This window comes from Macrobrachium nipponense, chromosome 28 (genome assembly GCF_015104395.2).
Source record: "Macrobrachium nipponense isolate FS-2020 chromosome 28, ASM1510439v2, whole genome shotgun sequence".
NCBI classification, from domain to species: Eukaryota; Metazoa; Arthropoda; class Malacostraca; order Decapoda; family Palaemonidae; genus Macrobrachium; species Macrobrachium nipponense.
The window spans coordinates 69718844-69739381 of record NC_087217.1 but is presented as its reverse complement, the minus strand read 5'-3'; the positions used below and the strand labels follow the sequence as shown (position 1 = coordinate 69739381).

Below are 20538 nucleotides of genomic sequence, written 5' to 3'. Positions count from 1 at the left end.
AGAATACTGCTCGGAGTTAATTTGTAGCCAGAAAAACACCCAACAGTTAGTCAATTTCTCTCCGAAAGGTTTTTCCAATACTGTCAGTCTTTGTAACATAACACCCATCTTCGTACTCAAGTCAAATAACTTGTCTAAAACACAGAATTCCATTTTTGCAAAGCTTTCGTTTGGTTGCCACATCAAGCTTGGCATCTTCAGAGCCAATCTTTATTCAAAAGAAATAATTAGATTACAAAAATACTACTTAGCCGAATGGAAGAATTACATATACAGTGTACATCTTCTAAGGATACTAAAACACACCAGTAATTGGACAATGGTCCTTTATTTAAATATTCACAATATGATACAGGGAATAATATTACTAATGTAATATTCATCCATTGATTCCATGAATACATTTCAGAATACAAACAAAATGGGAATGACAAAAGGACAAAATAAATCATCAAAAATTAAATAAAAAATAAAACATTTGAGTTCCACTGTATTGGGGGTTATTTTTCTTTAAAACCAAGGATTAAAAAACCCTCAGGGTTTAACCTCAAGCCATCACTTAAAACTCCACATCTTCCATTCGTTAAAAAATTAAGTATATAAACAGATAAAATATCTTACAACTACTCAATATTAATTTTTTACAAATTTAAAATATATGGATGCTAGGTACACAATGCTCGCATTACCAAGAAAATCTGCGACCTAGACTTCACTTTGACTGGCAAGAAGGAACAAAGTTCATTTATGCTGTCCATTTCACTGTCATAAGAATTGTTCTTACAACACACCTTCATTTCAGAAAAGATATACATGTATATTATTACTGCCTTCGCATCTTCAGACAAGAAAAAACACTGCTTCCAATATATTTGATTTTGTAATTGCCGTACAATCAATCTATGTGTTAGATGGCCAAAATAAAGTAAGCAAATCAAAAACTTTTAAAGGATAATCATCATTAACTTTTACTTTTCTTTTTATAAAATCTGACTAAAACCAGTGGTCAGTATCTTTTAGAAAAACCTAAACCATTGTAGAAATGGAAAGTTGAAATAAAAAAATTAAACTTCCTTATTCAAGAAGTAAAAGGAATAAAATTAGTTCCAGATAATACTACACAAGATTCCAAACTATTCAACTGGTAATGATGGTTAAATAATAGTATATTAAGAATGTTGACTTGAATAAAATATTAATGACTGGACAACTCTGGCAGTGCAACTTACACCAGCTGTTTTAAAGTTCTGAGTAATTTTCTTCTTAAACAGTGGAAGGGTAACGCTCAAAACATAACATTTCAGGGAGAGGGGAAGGAAATAAGCACAAGGAAAGCTGAAAGGTTCAACATGAAATAACAGGGAAGGACTTTTAAAGCTACAGTTTCCCTAGTCCACAGCAATGACTACAAGACTTATTAGTAATCCAAATACACTAGTAAATTGAGGACTGATCTGATGGGTAAAAACTATGCTTAAATAAAAACACTCTGCCAGTGGCAATTTATTCTACCGTCAGTTACAAGAGAATCCTAATGATTCATAAGAAATACCCTCCCCTCCCCCAACAGTTGCATTTTAACGCACGGGTATCAAGGAAGAGCCTATACAACATGAGTGTTATCGTCATCACTCTGAAATGCCGAGACTGGAAAGGTTATGAGGGATGTATCCATTTGCTTTCATGTAACTGAAGGTCTTTTACAGTGAAAACTCTGGAATTAAAGTAGATGTCACCTGGTAATCAACATTACTGGCAATGACTGAGTTCATTAAAATGCAAAAAATATATATATATTTCAAATAGTGCATTTTTAGAAATATTAGCCTTAATCTTAGGATATGGCGGCTTTATCTTACTTTACCATCACTGGTATAAGATCAGAGAATTCCTATTGAAACAAAAATGAAAATAAAGTTCCGAGAAACTGAGTAGCTTCAAGAGACTAAAACCTGAGATGGCAATTACCATCATCTGGAGATACAAATGAACCAATTTTACTAAAAGGAGAAATTTGCAAACATTTTGCAATAAAAATGAATTATATATCTTCCCTCGCCCTTACCAATAAATCTATTACAAACACTACAGCAATTTACAAATATTTCACTTAACCTGTTTTTGTATTTATAGTTTTTCTTCTTTTTGCTTTCAATGAGGAAGAACAGTTACAAATAATAAGTACTCTTCGTTTAAGTTATTCATATGGTCACTCAAGACAATGAATAATTTTTGTTATACTGTATAACAACAATGACAGCACTGATACACTTTAAGTTGATAAAAATGTAGATAATCAATGTTTCACACACATTATCTTAAAAGGAAAAATGTTAATAATTTCTAAAAGGTTTTGTTATATTAATCATTCTGACCAAATTTAACAAGTAAAAAACTGATAAAATTAGAAGATCTATTGTGTTCTTACAAAAGAGTGAGCAAAAATACTTGACACACCACCAAAGGCAGGTGTGCGAGTCTTCATGGTAGCTAATATGTAAAATAAATCTTTCATGGTGAGAGTACCAGTAAGTTTACCAAAGAAAATAATGTCCTTAAAAATGAAAGAAATCAAACAGCAAAGCCAGAGGTAATACTTAACTAAAACATCTTTAAATAAATTCTTCAATAAAAAGTAGTTTGATTGTATGTATGGTTTACAAGCTGTATGAGCTGTGTACCACTTTCTTAATAGATAACAAAATAAAAAAAAGTGAAAAAAAGATTTACTTTTGCAATAACAGTAGCTATATACAATAAACATAGTTAAGATTCAACATAGTTATCTCTATTCACAACATGCCTATACACAAAGTGAGGTTAAATATCTACTGTATAATCATGTAAACAGCAAATGGTAACTCGTGTTATATAGTGGTCCTCCCCTACGTTGGCTACTTCCTTTATTTTAAATTATTTCATGGCTGGTCATTACCTTAAAGGAGTTTAACTCAATTCAAAAACTAAAAAAAAAAAATAAATAAAAAGTACCTTGGCAATCAATATGAGGCACAGGTTTCTCAAAACAGTACCAAAATATCAGAAACAGAATATCTTTAAATTCTTAACGATTTCCTCAGACATACACAAGAAAAATACATGAGTACTAAAATAAGCCTAAGGATGAGAACCTATACTTATTTAGATTTAAGATTGATGGCTATGATGAAACCCCCCGCCCCCCAAAAAAATATTTGCAAGCAAGACTTGAAGTGATTACATTATATTACCATTTCTCTATATTAGCCTCCCTAATGATGGCTGAGGATAAATTGTTGCTTGAGGTACAATGCTATTTATGATCATGAACTAAACTAACAATAAAATTAGATTGTAAATATCTCCAGTCCAAATGTAACTGGGAACTTAGCAGAATTACTGATAACTTGGGTGTGAGACGGTGTGAATATAATTTTGAGAGGAACATTACATAGAGCCAAACATGCTGATGAAATATGAGCATATCATGAGTTTGTGAAATGGAATGAGATGAAATGATATTTAGCACAGACATTTATTAAATGCCAAGTATATATATATTCTATAGAAGAAACATGCAAACACTCACATATCCTCATCTTACAATGAAAACGGAGCTGTCAGATGGAGGTAATCTCATGATCCTGTCATCATATGACTTATCTTGTCAGATCTAAAGTGAGGATCAAGTTTGGGCAACAAATATTAACAGGTTTCCATAGACCTCACTCAGATTTATAGAGGTTCAGCTGTCATGACTGAAATTACAGAAGTTAGACCTTACGTTAGCATACGCTACGTTATAAATGACATAGCATCTATTATGTGGCTAGATAAAAAAGATACTTCAGTCAGGCCAACTGACCGAGCTGGAAGGTCATTATGTTAAGCGTTGCTCAATGCTTTATTATATTATTACTGTAATACAAAACCAAGTGGCAACTCTTGATACTGCCACCAATGGGACTTCAAGGGGATAAGGTGTTGGCTCACACGGACAGGCAGGCATGCTGGGCAAAGCACCACTAGAGCCAACTTATATGTGGCTAGATTCCCCATCATTATAAAATGTTATATAATTGGGGATTAATCAACAAATATTCAACTTTATGAACTACCAAATTAAAATTATGTTACAGCAATACACATTGGATGAAATAAGCTAAACACTGCAATAGGCTTTTTTTTGGTTTGTTTTGTTTTTAATTATAGAACTACAAGTTCATAATACCATTAAAGGAAATGGATGAAGTCACACGACAAGATGTTTCTCAGGTAACCGCAGCATGCCCTGCATCACCGTGAAAATATACAACCCATACATGGGTAAGAAACAAATAAAGCAACACTTGGTGTAAACAACTGCCTTGAAAAGAAAGTTTGGACAGATATATGAGTGAACTACATTACTGATATCACAATTTTTTCTTATATTTATATATATACAATTGTGAATTGTACCAGTGCTTGCAAAACTACAATCAGCTACTGGCTGAAAGCTCCATGGAAACTCTCTTTCTCTCTCTACTCTCATAAAAATTTCACCGACTTTCCAATATTGTATGACTTAAAATCTTCAAGAACGCCTTTATATTTTAATAACATTAACGAACTTTTATCTTGGATGAAACAACAGTTAACCTTAGTCATATCATCTCCTATATAGTATAAGAGATAGACAAGGAAGAAATTCATCACAGATTAACCCATTCAAGGTGAGTAATGTTCTTAGGCCAACCCTTTGAAATCGAAATGATTTTTCTATATCTTCCTTAACAACATTCACACTTCAAAGCGTAGCAAATCATGTATTGGTATGAAAAGTCACCATTTCAGCTCCCCACAACTGTGACCGACTATAGTACAGTTTGAACTTATGGACACGTATCTGGGGGATTAAGAAGGAAGCTGGAGGGAGCTATTTAGCACTTGGTTTAATGCAATTATGTTACACGATTTAATACAGCACAAAAGGTGCAGTCTTCACTTCAGATGTTTTATGGGCTCGGTAGTAACAATATGGACAGTGTCATGAGCACAACAGCACACCACTTTCACTGAGATATATACCATTCATGGTATCAAAAATAATACCAATAACTATATAGGTTTCAACTGTAATAATTAGCTTCTAGTGGTGGACTATTTTTCAGCATCAAGTCCAAGTGAAATTAAAAGGTCAGTGAATATTTTTACCCTAACGAGGAAGAGCCAGACAACTACCAGAAGATTGTGGCAAATTTTCGTGGAAGCCAGACTTGATACAAACTGATGGTGGAGTTGAGAGGCTACAGTTTAAAGACATGGGGTTTAGGGCACCACGTCAGAGGATGTAATATATGATCGTAACTTGAGCCAGTATTCTGTAACCATCTACACAAGAATGTTACAGGATACTGCAGGAAGGCGAGCAACAACTCGATGTTCCACCCTTGCTTTTCTGACGTTGATCTGAGGAAAGAAAATACAATGCTTTAAAAATCATATTTTATTTAATACCATAAAGTAGTCTTATCTGTCTCTGTGTTAATATGAAGAAAACTATATTTTCTACAATGCTATCAAAACACAGGGCTTTCATACTGAAAATTATAAATTCTGTAATGACCAAGTATACTACAAAAACATTTATTTATATGTATTATATTACAGTAGAGCCACATTAGAAGTCTACATAATCGGATTTCAACACCAAATTTTGAGTAAACTTTGCATTAGAGTTCGAACAAAATCTGGTATTCGACTAGAGTGGCCATATGATGTTTGTAAACAAAACTATTTCAGTCAACCTCCACTAGTTGATGATGTTGGTGGCGTTTGTGTTACAAGATCTCTTTGACGCTAAACTGCATATGAAATTATGCTAATATGCTACATCTATCAAAATTATGCTTGTGTGATAATAAAATTATTCTCATTTTATGCTAACCTAGATCTCACTTCTCATTTGTAGCTAAACTCTACATGAAAATGTGCTCAAAATTATGCTACTGTTATGCTAACTTAGATCTCGCTTCCTAATATATATATGAAATTATGCTAAATCTATCAAAATTACACTAGTGGGATGACAAAATTATGCTAATATTATTATGCTAACTTAGTTCTCACTTTCCATTTGATGCTAAACTCTATATGAAATTATGCTAAACCAATCAAAAATATTCTGATGATATGCTTAGATCTCACTTCCATTTGATGTTTGTCTCTATATGAAATGATGCTAAATCTATCCAATTTATGCTAGTGGGATGACAAAATTGTGCTAATGTTATGCTAAAGTAATATTTTATTTTCACAATGAATATAAATATTAAGATATAAATACAATTGACCATTACATATGAAAGTTGATAATCCTATTTACAGGAAATATCTTTATGGACCGCAGCATGTCCCTGGAAGGATTAAATTTGGTGCAATCACCTGCTTTCTTGATACCTTCACTGCATATTAGTTCATTTGTTACTGAAACATTTGACATTTTTCTTTCTTTTTTTACCATGGAGAAATGCGCTCCCAGTCTGCATATGGTAATGGTTAGCAAGGCTTGAGCTAACTTTGAAAGAATAGGATATTCATTACTTAGATAAACTTTTACCCAAAATAACTTTGTGTTGATTTTTTCAAAAAGAAAACTGTCAAAATCGTCACTACTTGTAATTAATTAGCACACGCCATTCACTATCCAAGTCCTGTTGTTCATTCTCCAAGATTATTTTTGGGATTTTGTTTTGCACTTTCGTCACAAAACACAGACATCTGTGATGCTTGGGCAGTACGTATGAGGGACACATCAAACCTGTGTTTAGATTTTCTCATGTGACAGACTGATAAACCTAATTTATTAAATATTATGTACGTTATTTTATCAAAATAAGTCAGGAATGTTTGTTATTTTTAATGATTCTACATATATTTAGGCCAAACTTCACAAAATTATGCTAAATGTCATTACGCCAAATATTACGCGGTGTATCGAAATTTACCTCAAATATGCTAAAAGCATCAAATGATGCTACTGTATTTGGTAACATTGGTGGCAGTGTGCTACAAGTTGTTTAAAACTTGATCACTTAGTTGCAGTTGTTTTGGTATGCGCATAGTTTTTGCTTATGTGGGATTTCCTTGGTGTAAGCAAGCATCCATCCTTCATCTTTTTTAAGACAGTCCTAGTCTAAAAACTATGCACACACACGTATGCATTTCATAGTAGTAAATGCAATGTTTGTGCGAGTTTGGTAGTGAAAAAATGTGTCATAAAAATCGACAAATAGTAAAGTATGAAAAATATACAGAGACTTTCGAATACTGTTCTGAGGTTTGGCAGTAAGAGCTATGTATCATAAAAATCCACAATTTATAGTGAAGGATAAAAAATATACAAAGGCTTTCGACATCAACGGTGTCAACGTAAATACTGAACAGCGTTCGAAAATCTTTGCATATTTTACATAGCAATACAGGCAGTCGCCAGGTTACGACGTTCAGAGGTTAAGGCGCTTTTCAATTATATTCGTCAGAAATTATTTCCAGGGTTACGACGCCTAAAATACTGATCTGGCAGAAGAAATATGACACCAACAATGCAAAATAATCAATTTTGACGCTTTTTTTGATGAAAAATGCAATAAGAATGCAGTTTACATAGTTTTCAATGCACCCAAAGCATTAAAAGTAAGGTTTTCTTAGGGTTTTTGATGAGGTTCCAGTTTACAACGATTTTCGGGTTACAATGCATCTCAAGAACGGAACCCCCGTCGTAACCCAGGGACTGCCTGTATTCTACTTTATTATATAATTATGAATTTTTATGACAGATTGTTCTTCATGTGATTTGAATTTGTTCGCAAGTGAAAACAATTTTTAGTACAAAGCGGTTTGGTTACAAATACAATCTTTACGCTTTATTACGCTTCCTGGTAAAGGAGAGGTTAGTAATTTGCTGCCGTGGAAGACCCATCCTATTCTACAAGGTTATTTTATGAAGAAAGTTTTAGTACAACTAACATTTATTGAAAGATATTTTAAAAGTAATTTTGTATATACAGTATGTATACAGTGGTCCCCCCGTATTTGCGGGGGATGCGTACCAGACCCCCCCCGCGAATAGTTAGAATCCGCGAATGTTTGGAACCCCTATAAAAACGCTAAAAACAGCCTATTTTGTTAGTTAAAACTTAAGAAAAAACCCACTAAAAAGAATTTTCATACTTGGTTTTTTTTATAATTTTATCACAAAAAGTGCATTTTATGATGAAATTGATAACAAAAACCAGGAATTTGTGGATATTTCTCATAGAAAAATACCGCGAATAATGCAGGGAAACGTTCCCGAGAGAAATCTGCGAATGTGAGAGTCCACGAATCCGGAGAACGCGAATACGGGGGGTCCACTGTACATTCACACATACACAGGTTTGTTTACATCCCCTTATGCCACAAATTTCCGACGTTATGTAGGCAAATTTTAGTTAGTTATGCTAAACATAATTCGGCTTAATGTTAATATTTGATAAATTTACAGGGTATACTGTAATAGTTAGGCTTGTTTTTCAATGTTTTATTATGTTAGAAACAAGTTTTGTGCCTACCCGTTACTCTGCATTCTGTGCAGTAGTTGCTAGCCTATGGTGCCCCGTCAACCATTGGTAATACATCCGCATTGGACATAGGCCAGTTTTTTTTATACAGTATACTAATTTAAAAATAAATATATACGTCTAATATGATATTTATTTAACTCTGGACTTGTTCAATTGTAATCTATGTGTACTGTTTCGAATAATAAGGTAAGGTTAGGGTGGTAATGGGTGGCCAGGAATGGATTAATCCATTTTCAGTTATTTCTTATGGAAAATATTGATTCAGATCTCAAAAAAATCAAATTTCGACGCCTCTTTTGGAACAGAATATTGTTGAGGTCTGGGGCTCTACTTTATATTAAAGAAATTCAGTATAATGAAAAATACTGTAATCTAAAATTACTATCTCAACTACTAAACTCAGTATTCTAGACTATCAGATTCAAATCTTTAACACAATTCTCAAGATTGACATTAATTTTCCACAGCTGAATTTTGTCCATAAAGATAGAAAGTCCTTCAGACAAAAAGTTTACTTTTAAAAAATTCAGCAATAATCATTGCTGGTATCAGCATAAATCATTATCATAATGGCAAGAATGTCATAAATAATCATTTAAGTGGATTCCCAGTTACCTTCACAGAGCTAATTTACCGGTAATACTGTACCATACATTAAAACTATAGTACTCATATCCTTCTATGCCGAGTAAAAAATAAATTATAAAATTTGTGGACAAAAGATACATGTACAGTACAAGTTCAAAGGCAAACTAATGTATAATAATTATAAAAAAAAATAAAACGGTCATGATAGAGTACAGCTCAGACAGTAAGTCTCCACTTCAGCTTAGACTATAACAGGCAATATACATATGAAGAAGGCCATGTTTTGTCTCAAAACTATCTTTAATATAATACTAAATTTTTCGCTTTTCACATGAAATGAAGCTGACAGTGATCGTGACAATCGTGATGATTATTACCAGAAGAAAAAGACCCGTTAAGTAAAATTTGTGTGTTTTTTTTTTTTAAGTACATGAATATTTCTTATGTGAACTTAATGCACAATACTACTCTTAGCTTAATGATAGCACCTGCTGTTATCTTGAGTGTCCTTGTGATAATATTTTTCAGTCCAGTGACCTCTTGTTTTTATCAATTTCTGGCCCTAGATCTCATCCACATTCTGTTGTGTATTTCTCCATGTTCCTTGTTAATCCTTTACCTTCTAACAACTAGGGGTTTTCAGTAATGCTCTTTTCACCATCCTTAAGATGTGTGCTAAGCAGTTTGTCCTTTTGACCAAATCTAATATGCATGGCTCATTTACAATGAACTTGTTGATGCTATCTAAGCGGTTAAGTGATTTGTTTTCATTGTCAATCTACAGAGTTCTGTAACTGACAAGGCACTTATACATTAAGCAACCAAGATATCAGGAAAAAGATACTTCTCATTAGATCAGGCCTATTAGATCTGGTCAAATGATCAAACCACACAGAAAAGCATTAAGACTACCGGGAGATTATTGATAAAATCCCTAGATTGCAAGAAGGGAAAGGACTAATGAGGGTCCCCTGGAGTTATACAAAGGGAATGTGGATGGGACCAAATGTTAGAAGATATAAGTAGTATAAACATTTCACAAGCACACTGAAGATAAGAGGAACTATCAAAGCTAAGGGCAGTATTGTATAAAAAGTTCAGAAGTAAAAATGTATATTGAACAAGAAAATAAGAACAAGTTTCACTTATCAATTAGAACATGACCATTTGCTGACTTTTATCATTACCATTATTAAACAGCGTAACAAGATCACAATGTTAAAACACTGATAATTTTGGCACAAGGGTTGCCTGAAGGATTTGTTATTAATGAATATATTGGCTCTTATTTAATATATCACAACTCCTTGAAAACATAAAACAGTACAGGTAATCAGATAAAATGAAAATATTGAACATTGGTAAAATTCTTTCCAAGATTAGTGCCCCATGCTGTTCAGTAATAACTCATTAATTTGTCACAAGGATCATAACTTGAGTAGAAGTATGGCCTAAATCAAATAAACCCTATAAAAAATGAACTATATATCTTACAAACCCAATATGCAATAATTGTTCCAGAGACTAACATTTTCACTATCTATTAGACATTTTAACGAATGATAATTCAAAGAAAACAGAAAAGCCTGAACAGAAATCAAAATACATTTCCTAATACTGTACTCAAACCCAGAATCCTAGCATCAACTCTTGCACCCTTGCCATCATAGATGATCCTAGACCAGCCTCTTCATCTCCTCATACAGAACAGTGACAAATATGGTGAAGATCCTGATGGTTCATCTACACTTATACAATACATAATAATAATGCTGTTAAGTTTTAAAAACTTGTCTGTTGAGTGCACATCTCCCTGTGTGAGTATAACTGTACAGCAAGAACTGCAGCAGCATTTTTTAATGCATTATCACCATCATTGTCGTACAATACCGAGTCATCAAGTTAAAGACTGAAGTGGCAGTATATGTGTATAATACTGGCATATTCTTACATATGTATACTACTGTGCATGGTATTTACAAGTTTGTTCACAGCCAAGACAAATATTAAGGGCACAAATTCAAAGTAACCAGACAATGCAGATAACATGTACAATAGCACACCTTTAAATAAACTTATCCAGTACAGCTGCAAATCTAAACACTAGAACTATGATACAAACATAGTATATATGACAATATTTTCAAGTTTTTAAATGATATTATACTGTACATCATATTACTGTACTGGAGTCAACATTTGTTTTCCTCTGATTTTGCAGTATATTATACTAGTACTGAATTTCTCCTTTTTATGACCTTTCAACATTTATTGCTTGCCAATGTACGTCTATTATTATTCTTTCTTGTTATATATATAACACCACCTTATAAAATTCAAAATGATGGGTAAAGCATTTTAATTAGAAGTATTACTGCAGTACTTGATATACATTACAAGTTGATGACTGAGCAATTATGTACATACTAGATATATATTTTGCTTCATTATAAGATTTGTTCTGCCTTTAGGAACTTGGTCATACAGGCATTGTTTAAATAAACCCATGGGTCCTGATGAATGTGACCAATTCAAAGACAAGGTAATATTACTTCAACATAGCAATCTTTTTGGAGAACTAAGAATAAGATCTAATTTTTTACTTAATATGTATAGTACGTAATAGTAGTAAAGATGATGAATAGTATAATCATCATCACCACCATCATCTACTGCCACTGCCAGAATCCTACTCACTAAAATTAAAATTGCTTACCTTGAGAATTTGGTTCTGGAAGATTTTCTCTGGGTACTAAATGCATCACACATGTCTTGCCCGCTGGGAGTCCCAGGGCTCCTAGAGTAACGTTTCCATGTAGAAATCTGCCTTGGTAGATTAGTCGTAAAATTTCGGCCTTGCTCACGCTTTCATCTGCCCACTCTGAAATGTTTTAAGGTCAATGAAATACAATTTTTTTCCATTTTAATATTAAACAAACAGCAAGAGTACATTACATTACAGTAACAGCATTAAATTTATTTTGCACAATATGACCAACACTCTTATAAAAGCAAAGACAAAAGTAAACAGTAAAAATTATACAGTAATACCCCGAATTTCTGCGAGGTTAGATTCCAAACCCGCTCATGTAAGGGGAAGTTTCACGTAAGTTTGGCACGGTCTCTAAAAATGCTATAAATGCTTACTTCTGGAGTCTGAACACTAAATATGACCCTAATCATCCTCCCTAAGTATTAAGCTAATTTTTGAATGAAATTAAAGTTACAGTAATTTGATTTAAAGTTAAATACAATACCCTTAAAAAAGAAGTTTTCTTTGCATCACTAGGTAACCTTCATAAGTCTGTTATAACAAAGGTACACAATGCAATGAAATAAAGAAAACATGTAAATACGTAATGTTTGCAGAGGGTGAGGTTAAAATTCAATCAATTTAAAATCATTTACTAGTGTGAGGGCTAACTATAAGAGAGAGAGAGAGAGAGAGAGAGAGAGAAATACGTACGTCATGTGAGGCAAAACTCTGGAGGGGTATCATCTTTTAAAAAGTCTGAATGGGATCACGTCATCTTCTGAAAGTACATTAACTGTATGTGCTGTAATTACGTAACATAGTACATACAGATTGTACCAGTACTTTTCTCTGAGGTTTAAGATAGTAATTTTCATAGAACGACAACTCTGTTGTCTCTGATATGTTTTACTAGTTGATCAAGAAGGTCTTCTATAATGACAAACACTGTAAATTACGTTCTGCCTTTGTATATATTTCCAAAAATATAAATATCATACACAGAATCTCCACACTGATTTTACACTTAAAAGGATGAAAACTTATACTAATTGGAGTATACTAGTATATATTTCAGAAATGAACGAAGTTTCTGAAGGGATATCACCTTTGAAAAGTGCAGAAACTTTGTGAATGGGTATTGCATCTTGTAAAAGTACATATATACACCTTTGTATTTTATCTATGCATATACAAAAATAAAAATGATACATTTTTAATAAACATTTTATTCAGAAAAGCTTTACAACTTAAAAATTTCCATAATAAATGAAACAGAAACACCTTTGCAGGGTTTTGCACTGTTTCCGGAAGGTTCGCACTATTGTGAAGAACTCACGTATGATAATTAGTTAGGTTCCAATGAAAAGTTTGCGCTACTGTGAATTTGCGCAACTTGAATCGCATAAGTTCGGGGTATTACTGCACACTAAAAGCACTGACATTATACCGAGAAATCAGTCCACATGAATTCTTATTTTAAAAGTTTAAACTGAAATTGGTATAAATAAAAAAATAATAAAAATTAAATCAGCAATTAATATGCGCCTGTACATCATTCAACAAACTTCACACCTAAAATGTGCTGCTCGAAAATTACCAAATTTTACTGAAGGAACTTGGCTTTACTTAATGAATTAATTTTTTAGATGCCCTCCTATTGGCACCTTTTAATTTCAACTATTTCTTTCCTTGGCCAATTTGCTCTAAGGCTTTGTTTTAAAAGATGTGTCACTAGATTTTCTCTAACATCTGGTTCCCATGTTTTTAGTTGTTGGATAACATTTCAGTACCATATAATCTCTACTCATCTATGTTACCACACATTTAATATTCAATGTTTCAAATTTTTCTAAATGTCATAAGAACCTAGTCACGTTTTTAGTTTTTAGTAGTTGGGCAACTAAACAGTCCGGACAGCAAATTTTTTAGTAGTTGGGTGAATGAAGTCCAGATAGCATATCCCTAAAACTACTACTAATTTCAATACTTCCATTTTACCAAGTACAATAAAATCTCTATTCACTTTTAATATGAACTGTAGTACTAACCTTTAGAAACAATATCTTTTGTTTGTATGGTATTTTTACGTTGCATGGAACCAGGGATTATTCAGTAACGGGACTAACGGCTTTACGTGACTTCCGAACCACATTGAGTGTGTATCACCAGACATACTCATCTCTGACTCCTCAATGGAATGCCCAAGAATCAAACTCATGGCCACAGAGGTGGCAGGCCAAGACCACACCGACCACGCCACTGAGGCGCTTTTAGAAACAGTTTCAATCTTGGGTCTTCTATTTCAACTCATTTTTTTTAATGAACGAACATCATTACTCAATGCATCTTTGATCCCGGGATTTTTATCTTTTATACATCTATGTTTGTTTGAATGTTTGCCCTTTTGCAAATCTCATTCTTACCCTCATGAACACCAATCTTGATTTCGTCTTTTTTCACTTTTGCTCTGGACGTTGATAGCATCTCTCACATCCGAAAACAGTTTAGAAAACTACCTATTGCCAATTTTGTACATTCAATCCATAAGTTATGAATGGGTATTTAGTGTATATCCTAATTTTAATTTCATACAAAAATCTACTCGAATGTAATTATATAAAACTAAACCAACTTTAGTCTGTGTTCCTTCACAACTTTCTCTCATTCTTATTTACACTATTTTAATTTCTTACCATATTCTAGTTACCAACAATTAGTTCAGTATTAAATCATATTAAGCTTGTGGAAAAAAATATCAAAGAAAAAAATATCAAAATGTGACACATTAGCAGTGACTGCTATTTAACTGCTAATTAAACCATTAATATACAGAAATGTTTGTCTAATGCCAATCTTTGACTCAGAATCTCCCAGGGAGTCTTCTTGCAGTGTATAAAAGAACTCAGACTATAAAATAATAATAATAATAATAATAATAATAATAATAATAATAATGAGTTCTTTAATTACCTTGGGGCCAGTTGTCAAAAACAAACTGCGCGATGTCACCCGCAGACTCGCTTGGGCTGAAGAGGAATTCTTTTGTCTTGCCGCTGACCAATATCAACCTTAGGTTGATCTGAAACAAAAAGATAAAATCATACTAACTGAAAAAACCAGAGCTCCTGCTATCATTCAATACTTCACATCTGACATATTTGCTATGCAGAATATTATCCTGTAGTTTTAATTTTAAACTAAGAACAGAAACTTACTTAAAATACTGCTATCCTGACAAAATCCCTCCTCTCACTTTACTACTGGAGATCTATCAGCATTCATTTTGGTATCCATTTTTTATTTTTAAGTTAAAATTTTATGGTTTCATATAGTATTTTAATTGTTCAATTACAACATGACTGTTTGAAGAGACACTATTGCACTTTGCAAAAAAACTTCCCTAGAACAGCATGCAAAATCTTTATACTATATTGTTTAACAGGCAGTTTAAGGGATAAAAGTTAGCCTACGAAATTCTTTATTTAAATACAGGAACCAAAAGCTGGCTGTGGAAGACGTGTTTCGAACAACAGAATCAACACACTACAAGCAACACAATAATTATGCCACCTCTGTATTTACACTAAATCCATTTTACTTGCAGGGTTTATGTATTGTGCATCTATAAATATGTGTATTATTATTATATATTAATAATACAATCGCTAATATTTTTTTCATTATGAGCCTTTTTGCCCTTAAGTTCCCAGCAAGGATTTTGGGATGTTTCTAGCCCTAGTGCAACTACCATAGTCATGTGACCACCAGGTACATAATTTACAGCTCATGATCAGTGAATATGTTAGCAGGGAAAAGTTGTTTATCACTGCGTTTTCGGGTACTGTATATGCAGGTTCTAACTGATTTTCACATATAACTTTCTCTTGTACTAATTTATACTAACCAATTAACTGATTTCTTAATTTCTGGCTTCCTATTAAAGTTCATTGTGCAGTATGCAAAAATATCTTTAACTAATAATACAAAAAAGTTCACTAAAAACAATACTTCACTCACAACTAAGTTTCGTCTGAATTCTGGCAAAAGGTTTTCAAGCTGTTGTTACTAAAAGGTACAGTATACAAGTTTATTCCAAAATAACTATTTGAAAAAAAGTACACAAAGACTAACATAAAGAGCCTAATGTCAAAATAATTATGCTTTAACAGCCGAATATGTTATATGCCTTAAAAGCATTAAAAGCACAAGATACGTCGAGTTTCATACTAACCATTCTTACAGGAGTTGGTAAGATTAATAGAAACTTTAAACATAATTTTTTTTTAATAATCTAAAAATACTAACAAAAAACTATGCAGTAAAATGTCGTCTCAGTTTTTACTCCAAAAATAAAGGATCTCATCAAAGGACAGACCTTACAGAGAAAAGAGAGAGAGAGAGAGAGAGAGAGAGAGTAGAGAGGAGAGAGAGAGAGAGAGAGAGAAACCTTATTTCTACCACCATAGAGACCTAAGCCGAAGGAGAGATGAAGTTTTCCCTGAAGATGGAGGAAGACTAAGCCCGGATTGCTCAAAGGGTGTTGAGGCGCACTAGAGATAGAGAGAGAGAGAGAGACTGTATCTTCCAAGGTAAATAAAAAAAAAAAAAAAAGCACCAACGACGGTCTGGGTGAGGAAGCTGAGGGGATGACACCCTGTGCTTTGTGTATGTGTTCCCGTGTTCATCTGCCTGCGGGAGGAGGGGCGGCGTTACCAGTCTATCTGTATCTATTAAGGAAGCGGGATGCAATGCGCAAGAGTGACAGACAACAGACAATAACAACGCCGAGGCAATGAGGATGAGGGCGATGTTTGTGCAAAGGGCGTGTGAGAGCTGTTATGGCGAAGACGCAAGTAGTAAATAACCACAAGAAAATCAATGACCTACTAACCGACACCACCAACAGCCAGAACCAGCGACAGCTGGTGCTGAAGCTGCTGCTGCTGCTGCTCTCCTCCTCCCCCTCCTCCTCCTATTACTACTACTACAACTAAAGCAACTACACCCTCGCGACGATTGCCACAAGACTTTCCCTTGCCTGCATGCAAGCTAAGTTCACCATCTAGAAAGCACATATTCCTACGACTAATCGTATTGAGAATCATTTGTACAAACTACACTACTAATTTAGACTCACCCCCAAAAAAAAATTGCTGAGAGAGAGAGAGAGAGAGAGAGAGAGAGAGAGAGAGAGAGAGAGAGAGAGAGAGAGAGAGAGAGAAATTCTTTGACAACTCATAAAATTAAGAGTTATTAAAGGAATCCTTTGCAGAGTCATTCCAGATCCGTAGATGACGTACGGTTGCTCACCGCCAGTCTTCAACATCTATTTGACAACCCTCAGACGCGCGATACACTACGACAAGACGCTTTAATCAAAACTTACTGTAACGTTATCTTCAAAGGAAACTATTAAATCATAAAGATTCTTCGTAAACCCAAATTATAAATACAAAAACATACACTGTATTAAACTACACTGAGATATACAAATTACCTCTTTGTAAGGAGGACTATCCGCAAATTCGACGAACAAATACAAGATATTATCAGAACGCGCAGGCAGGCAGGAGGCACATGGGTCCCTGCGTTGTAAAACCGAAGTGAGAAGTGCCATGTGCCCAGAGCAAAATCAATATGCGACCTACCAACGCGCATCTAATATTCGCCTCAACAGAGTATTTAAATTCGAAATTAACATTCAACGCGGCCGGCCATTTACATATGGTGCTAATCCTGGGAGATGGAGATCCAACTTACACTAACACATCAAACATCCCAAACGTCATTTAAGAAACGAAAAGAGACACAGGACGGTGGTTGGGTTCAAGCCTTTCAACGGTCTGGTAAATTAACAAAAACAAACAAATGGCAGTAGCACTTATTTACGAATTTAGTTCATCTCAAGCTTTCCGAAACCACACAAAAGTGACCAGCGAGTCCAACTGATGGCATCAAATTAAAGGAACGTAAAGTAATTATATAGTCTTTCGAACATTTTCTTTTAAAAAAATTTACTAATCACAAAAACGTCCATCATAAACTCTAAATGTCCCGCGAAAGCATCCAAGCGCGAATTGGTTAAGAATCTCAGAAAAGACATCAGAATTTAATAAACGCAGGCGTCTCTCTCCACACGGAATGGAAGGGTTTCCGAGGATAAAAACGATCTGCGATTATCATCAACGCAGAGGTGGTGTTCTGTTCTGGTCATGAAAAGCTTTCATCTCATAACACAATCCAGACCATCATACCATGGTCCCTACCATACAAAAACCTACAAACTACACACGCTATAAGGAAGACTTTCCTTATACATAAAACGCTATATATTATATGTGTATATATATAAATATATATATATATTATATTATATATATATATAAATATAAATATATATATATATATATATATATATATATATATATATATGAGAGAGAGAGAGAGAGAGAGAGAGAGAGAGAGAGAGAGAGAGAGAGAGAGAGAGAGATATCCTTTATATCCACTTGCAAGATTCGAACCGTTGCCTCATTTAGTAGCAACGACTGAGTGTGTGTGTGTGTGTGTGTGTGAGTGTGTGTGTTGTGGTGTGTGTGTGTGTGTGTGTGTGTGTGTTTGTGTGGACCGAGAGAGATTAACCAATGCTTTTCAGTCCTCTAAAAGATGTTTTAGGAATAAACATGAAATCAGTCAGGATTTTTACTCAAGCGTTTAATTTTTTTCTCTGTGGTGATACACACAAACACACAGACACATTATATAAATATATATATAATATATATATATATATATATATATATATATATATATATATATATATATATATATATATATATATATTGATAGATTTAAGCGTGGGCGCGTTTGTGTTGTACGTACGAGCGGGATACGATAAATATGTATTTTTTTTTATTTTCAGTGCATAAATATGTATATTGTATCACCCTTGACTTCGCCCACTGGATAACACATGGCGAAGTAGCAGTCATGAATATGAAGATATGCCCCAGACTAGAATGATTGCAAAGTCGATATCACTATTCACATACCAGAATATATAGAATACAAGATAAAATAGGCCAAAGACCAAGCACTAGTAACTATAAGGTCAGTAAAAGGGTTTATAATGTTTAACAGAAGCAAATCTCGCAGTTACACTATGAAACACTTGTAAGGAAAAGGTGTTCAGTAAGATGGAAGAAAAGAGAATATGAACAGAAAACCAGTTAAGAGAAATGACACGAGTTACCGCCAGGGGCCGAGGGGACGCTGCAAAGAACTTCCAGTAATGCTTACAGTACATTGCGTGAGGTGCACTAACGGCGTTGGCCTCCTTACGTGACTATTACACACACCAGCTTTGATGCCAACAACACGTACTTAGGTGGTAGAAAGTTTCACACTTATTGGAAAGGAAGAGAGCGGCGCACACAAACAATGAATGACCTTCAGCTTAGAACGCAACGATCAAGTTCAAAGGGACTACGAATTCCTAAAGGAATCATTGATGAGCGATAATGCTTACTAAAAAGCGGTTGAATGGTTACCAAAAGAAGCCATCAGAGAAAAAGCGAATTCAGGGTTTGCAATGGCAATAAAAATGACTGGCACTGGTTGACACTCAAAGCTTTTAAGGAATATAAAAGATAATATAAAACACACATCTCTAGCAGTGGGTCTTGTCATCCTGAAAAGAATATCTAACTATTTCATTGCAGACATCACAGACGATCACATATGTACCGTTTTTACTATAGAGGCTAAATTATAGATGCAATAAAGGCCATCATCCTCAATTCACACTAAAACATTTTCTACACTGTGTGACCTACTGTAGGTATCGTTATATGCATTAAGCGACTTTTATGCAAGTATTTATGAATGATTACACAACACCCATAATATATAGGTGGATATTTCAACAAAAACAGAAGAGTAAATTTCTGTAGAAATATACATGTGCATAATAGCACAAATATACATAGAAAATGTACATATTCATTTTGCACTCGTACTTCACTGCAAACACAAATGCAAAACACCGCATGCGCACTATCGCGTCAAATAAAACGCACCCTGTATGATCATACGCACAGACAAGAGTGTACTCCAAGCAGTCTCGTTTCATACGAGTACTGCTACCTCTGATGATGATGATGATGATGATGCAATAATCGCCCCCCGGCCCCTTTCCCTTTCTCGGAATTGCAACAAAAGTGCACTGAGCACGCGCTCCTCTCTATCTCTCTCTCTTTCTCTTTCTTCTTCCGGGTGAGAGAGAGAGAGAGAGAGAGAGAATTTTAGAACTGATATTACAAGAGCAAGGCAAAGACGTGTCACAGTTGTACCTGGACACGAAGTCCCCTAACAAGGTAAGCACTGAATGAGTCATCCCCTTAACCGTCTTTGCTATTTTTTCTAGTTTCTTTTACGGCTTGCAAGAGGCTTAAAACCCAACCATCCGCCCTGTGGGCATACGTAAGGCTGCAGACAAATATGTTCTAAGCTAATTCCTAAGCTCATTTGATTAGGAATGCACCCAACTAGAAACAGAATTCGAGAAACCTATTTGCAATTTCTACTGCATTTTCAACATTTCAACATGAAACA

At 34.2% G+C, this 20538-nt stretch overlaps 1 protein-coding gene across 2 annotated transcripts in view; it reads right to left on the bottom strand.

The window, feature by feature from the left end:
- Positions 1 to 309: 309 nt before the first annotated feature.
- Positions 310 to 20538, bottom strand: part of LOC135201863 (ubiquitin-like protein 3) — a 255996-nt gene continuing 235767 nt past the window's right edge. For both annotated transcript variants that reach the window (XM_064231164.1, XM_064231163.1), the window contains exons 2-4: positions 14899 to 15007; positions 11890 to 12054; positions 310 to 5430 (exon numbers count right to left, since the gene is read on the bottom strand). In XM_064231164.1, the coding sequence (XP_064087234.1) occupies positions 5366 to 5430; positions 11890 to 12054; positions 14899 to 15007 (339 nt within the window). In that variant the 3' untranslated portion in view covers positions 310 to 5365. The remainder of the gene's footprint in view (positions 5431 to 11889; positions 12055 to 14898; positions 15008 to 20538) is intronic.